Source organism: Pteropus vampyrus, unplaced genomic scaffold (genome assembly GCF_000151845.1).
Source record: "Pteropus vampyrus isolate Shadow unplaced genomic scaffold, Pvam_2.0 Scaffold498, whole genome shotgun sequence".
Classification (NCBI taxonomy): Eukaryota; Metazoa; Chordata; class Mammalia; order Chiroptera; family Pteropodidae; genus Pteropus; species Pteropus vampyrus.
The window spans coordinates 883,263-889,024 of record NW_011889279.1 but is presented as its reverse complement, the minus strand read 5'-3'; the positions used below and the strand labels follow the sequence as shown (position 1 = coordinate 889,024).

Sequence of the window (5,762 nt, the reverse complement as noted above, 5' to 3'; positions counted from 1 at the left end):
TTTATATTTACATTTAAGTTATAAAAATACTAAGGCAGTAGTCATCTAGAATATTAGGGTTCTGAGCAATTGAAAAACAGTGTTATATGAAATATGAGGATGGCCAGCATCTGAATAGGTTCTATGCTGTACTTGAATAGTCTTTTAAAGCTTATTTTAAATCAGCTTTTAAATATGATATCAGTTATACCAACTAAATTCAAAATTTTTTGGATTTTGTAAACTGCAGAGTTTTGGGGAGAGAATTTTAAAAAAAAAAAGGGAGGATTAGGGTTTTGTTTGATTCCGTTCCATTGCTCAATTGCCTTCTTTTTCCAGGTTTTCCCATTTTTAAAATTAAAAAATACATTCGGAATAGTCAGACTTACAGGAAAATTGTGAATATAGTATAGAGAACTTTTTTTCATGAATCATTTGAGAATGACTGACAAACTGAATATTTTAGTTTGTAATTTCTACGGTCAAGGACATTCACCTCCATAATTGCAAGACAACCATCAAAATCAGAAAATCAACATTTACACATTAAAACCATCCAATTCCCAGTTTCTTTTCATGATCAAGTTTTTCCAGTTGTCCAGCATTGTCCTATATAATGAAAAGATAAAATTTACAGTGACTCATGTTTAGCTGCCAGGTTTTCCATTTGGGACCAATTCATCTTTTCCCAACTTTTATAACCTTGAAACTTTTGAATGTTACAAATCGGTCATTTTGTAGAATTCTCCTTAATTTGAGTTTGCCTAATATTTCCTTGTGATTAGGTTATATATCTTTAGCACATGTATCACAGAGATATTTTTCTCATTTACCTATTAGCACATGATTTCCATTTGTCCCATTTCTGGTAATTTTCATTTTGATCAGTGGATTAAATCTAGTCTGCCTGACTTCAGTGTAGCTACTTTTTTCTCCTTTGTAATTAGTGTTTTATAGGGCTATACTTTGAAGCAATGTAAATATACCATTTTTATCAAATGTTCAATTTATTTACTTTTTTATAATTATATGGATTTATGATTTCCTATTTTATGTCATGGATTTTAAATCCAATACTATAATTTGTTTTGATGCTCAAATTGTCCTCTGGTCAGTGGGATCCCTTTCAGTGTGGCTTCTGAGTCCTCACTCAGCTTAAGCTTCAGTATTTTGTGCTAGGATACCCCACACTGTGAACATCCTTCTTAGATTCTTCCAAGAATAGACCATTCACCCAAGATTATGCTCTCTTCACCAGGCTTGGGCTCTGACAAACAGTTTTTGGCTTCCACAACTGTTTCCACACTCAGCATGGGGACTTGCCAGGCATCTTCTCTTTGTTATCTCAGGGCTTTATTTTTATGTGAACTAGTTTGGACTTTCTTACAGCTTGATGGCTCAGCAGTTTGACTGCGTACATGGAATAAAGTAGAAGCTGTATTGCCTTTTATGATCTAGCTGTGAGAAATGCATAGCATCACTTCCATTTTATTCTTGGTTAAAATAATCAAGATCCCACCCAATTTCAAGGGTTAAGGCATAGACCAGAGCTCTCAATGAGAGAAGTGTCAAAGTCAGTGTAAGAAGAGCATGCGGGATGGGAGATATTGTTGTGGTCATCTTTGGAAAATACAACCTGCTAAACTGAAAGAAGCAAATTACGTAGAAACTTTATTTTCAAGATCTTGTCCTAGTTTTTATCTTCATAGTCTGAGAAAGAACTTGTCAAAAAAGCAAACATATTTGCCTGACTGTTCAAGATATAAGATGAGATACTGAATGCATTGTCAGTATCTTACCTTAGAAAGAGAATTGAGCTGATGAAAAAGTAATTTGCCAAAACTTTATGAAAATTTGAAATTAAGATCCTTAGTAAATATGGGCTATTTATTATTATTGTTATTTTTGCTTTTTATAGCATCTTGTGATTTATTTAATTGTTCACTGATACTTTAACAAGCATGGAGATAAGATTAGAAGTTTTGACATCAACAAGTATCAAGCAGAAAAAACCCTGGCCACGAGTCTCCTGGTTGGGACAGGTAGGTTTGTTTTTTTTCTTTATACTATGCCAGTTGTAATGTGTGTTAAATGTATGCTTTATATCTAAGAATAAAGAATATTCTGTGGCCTTTAAAAAATATAACCCATCTTTAGAAGGATTACCTGCCCACTGAGCAGGGTTTCATGTGTTTGTTTTTATTACTGTTTACAAGTTAGCTTTTCCAGAAAGTTTAATGGTCTATCTAGAAGAAATATTTTACTTTCAAAAAATTTTTTTTCATATTATGTTTAAGAAGATTGAGCTAGCATCGAACCTTTCCTTATAGGAATAGTCAGTGGAGTATTTCTTCCCATTGTGGCTTTCATGAGTGTGCAATAAAGTGCCTCTTAGAACTAGAATAAAGATGGGCCACAATACACTAAAGGCAAAGGAACATCATTCACAATATATGGAATAGATTCCTCACCTTAGGAAAGTGGGCAAACCTATAAAATCCTCTTAGAATTTATAATTAATAAAAACTTTAAATTCAGTGTTTAATGTCATTTCTCTGAGATATTTTATCTAATTTCCTCTAGAACAACATCTCTTGGTTCTGAATCATCTGGAGATCTTGTTAAAACAAGTGCTGGGCCCTATTCTCAGAGTTTCTGATTTAGTAGGTCTGGGATAGGGTTGAAAAATTTGTATGTCTAACAGGGTCTGAAGTGTTGCTGATGCTGCTGGTAACTTTGAAAGCCACTGCCTTAGAATATATGAAAACAAGGTTAATTCAAAACAGCATACTTTTTCTAGATAATAAAAAATGATCAGAACCATGGATTACAGAAGCCATATCTATTTTAATCTAACTTACTTAAAACTTGTCCATATTACTCACTGTTCAAATCGATGCGATTAAGCAGTAGAATTCAGTTTTGGCAAGCAGAATAGGAAGACTTTCCCATAGTTTTAAACTTTAAAGAAATCTAAGTTACAATCATTAGGTCATCTTACCACATAATTCTAATAAGAGGTTTTTAATATTGGAAATCTTCAGGTTACTTAATCAGCTTTATCGTTCATTTTATAATTTGTGATACAAATGTATAATCTTTCTTAAATGTCACTATTTTCCTTTCTGGGATAATTTATTTAGATGAAAGTTTGAATTAACTTCTGGTACCTCTTAAGTTTCTCACATATTTCTTCTTTTAGGAAAATGAAGCCGTTTTCCTTTTGGATGGTAAATTCATAAATGAAATTAATTTGCTATCAGGAAGGACAAAGAAGAAAATTCCTAGTCTGCAGCCTTTGTTGAAGGATGTTATTGTCCTAACAACATCCAGTAATGGTTAAGTACTACTGATATTTCAAAAGGCTAGAGTCACTGAATTTTGACAAATAATTTGGGTAATATTAAGGGAAGTATTAGATTGTAAGTATTGCATTTCTCTTTTGGAAACAGATGCCTGGCTGGCTGGGGTACTCACTACAGGGGAGCTTTTCCTTTGGAACAAAGATCAAGATTGTTTGAAAACTATACAAGCACCTGAAAAGCCTAAGGAAATGATACAAGCTGCAGTAGGTGAGAATTTATTTCGTACTTGTTAAATAAGAAGAAAAGAGGATGAAACATTTTCCTATTACTATTTTTAAAAAAACTCTGTGTGTATATATATGTATTTCCTTATTTATGTATTTTTAAAGCATTTTATTAGTTTTAAGTATACAGTACATTGGTTAGACATTTATATAGTTTAAGAAATGATCCCCCCGATTACCGTATCACCCCTCTGGCTCTACACCTAGGGATCACGTTACTGCTGACTGCATTCCCTATGCCGTACTCCCTTTCCCCATGACCATCTCTCAACTACTAATTTGTGCTTCTTTAACCCTTCACAGTGTATGTGTTTTTTGGTGGTGTTTATTTGTGATACTTAATTTATCTTGAGGAAGAAAAGTCGGTTATGCCTGACATATCTGTGATAACAGTGGGTTCCTAATATCACATAAATATGTGATAAATATTATTATTTGTACTTCTAATATATTACTACTGCTTTCGTTTTATATCCTGAATGGTAACATCATTTAGATTTCTTATTGTCAGAATAGATAAATTATATACTTTCTGGGGAGACTTCAGACTTTAGAGGTTTAATTACTTTTTTCTTTTCTTTTTTTTTTTAGCAAGTGATTTGAGATTGTATTTGTATGTATCTGGAAATGGGAAAAGAGTTCTGCTTATAACTCTTTCTGGATACATATTTCTTTGGGAATATTTGGAGTTCAAGAATATCTTAACTTCTAAACACCCTTCGTTGATGGGCCAGTGGTCCCAGATCATACCTAAAGAATCAGCTCATTTGCCTTCCGCTGAAGATAAAGAAGCTGTAGTACATGCTGTTTTTATAAAAAATGAGGTAAAATCCAAGTCAGACAGGGTGTTATAGAAGTTGATCTCAGACTCTAAAAACAGACACTATCTGTGAAGCTGTTGAGCAAAGTGCATAATGGTATAGCTATAGATCTCTAGTCATCATGTCACACTAATTGTGAAATTATTATGGAAAAGATTTTTATATTTTTTGGTTACATTTTAAAAAATGTTTATTAAAAATAGTTTGAACTTAGAACTTCCTTTCTCTTCTCTGGTTTTACTTTTCTCTAGTTTTAAAATATAACTAGAATCGATGATATTAAGTAAGCCATTTAATTTCCAGGATATAATACATCATTAACTGAAAAACATTTTAAATAGCTGCATGGGTGTATGGACCAAAATTTTATTATGCAATTTACTGTTGTTAGAAGTTGTATTTTCAAGTTTTACTGTTTTTCTCTACTCCCCCGCAACCTCCCCCCCCACCCCTGCCCCATGGGAATAGTGCCCTAATTGAAAAAATATATAGCTATTTTAAAAAGAGAAAAATAAGTAAATCTTTCCGGTTATAGCCACAGTAAATGGCAGTGTTCTTAAGAGAATAAACTGCACCTTGATGTCCTATTTGGTAGATATGCCTCTGGCTCAGAAATAAATTGCTTAGTCTTTAGCTTAATGTTAAGAATAAAAATACAAGCAGGATCTCAATATGTTTTATTTATTTTATTTACAATGAGAATATATTTTATATATCTTGATTTATTTTCAGATTAATTTTGTTAAATTTATCTACAGTTATTTGGAGACTGCTGCCTGTGTTCATTTACTTTTTATTCTGAGGAACACCTAAAGTTAACATTTCTAGCAATTCGGTGGCATGAGAATGTATTTACACCTATAAGGTGAGATAAATGTTTCCTTCTTTCTTATTTTCTGTCCTTTTAAAACATCTTTTGGCCTATAAGTACATAAAAAGATTCATAGTAGAAATGAGAATTTCAACTGAGACTTTTACAAATCCTTTCTTTCCATAAATGTTCTATTTCTTCAGTTTTTATTTTTAAATGTTTAATCTAGAAAGTTTCTTTTTTGCTTTTGTTTTCCTTCTTGGAAGTGAGAATACATAAAAGATATGGCAGGCTATGGTCTTACTTGTCTTAAGACTAAAAAAACCATTTTAGAAAGTAATTCAGTTGAAATTTAGAAGGCACATAAGTTGAATTTACTACTGTACCTTTTAAATGCTCAAGTATTTTTTATTAAAAAAGCTATGTTCTAAAAAGCCCAATAAAATTGAATGCATTAAAAGCATACAATGCCTAAATAACATTTACTAAAATAGTGTGAATTTTGGGTTGTTTTTTTTTTTCTGTTCATTTTTCTTTTTTTATGTTAACAATACCTTATTAG

General features: G+C 31.9%; 1 protein-coding gene across 1 annotated transcript in view; it reads left to right on the top strand.

Annotated features, from left to right (window-relative positions):
* Positions 1 to 1,034: 1,034 nt before the first annotated feature.
* CUNH5orf42 (chromosome unknown C5orf42 homolog) overlaps positions 1,035 to 5,762 on the top strand; it is a 100,826-nt gene continuing 96,098 nt past the window's right edge. The window contains exons 1-5 of the mRNA XM_023524826.1: positions 1,035 to 2,021; positions 3,182 to 3,317; positions 3,432 to 3,551; positions 4,160 to 4,392; positions 5,148 to 5,254. Coding sequence (XP_023380594.1) covers positions 1,941 to 2,021; positions 3,182 to 3,317; positions 3,432 to 3,551; positions 4,160 to 4,392; positions 5,148 to 5,254 — 677 coding nt within the window. The 5' untranslated portion in view covers positions 1,035 to 1,940. The remainder of the gene's footprint in view (positions 2,022 to 3,181; positions 3,318 to 3,431; positions 3,552 to 4,159; positions 4,393 to 5,147; positions 5,255 to 5,762) is intronic.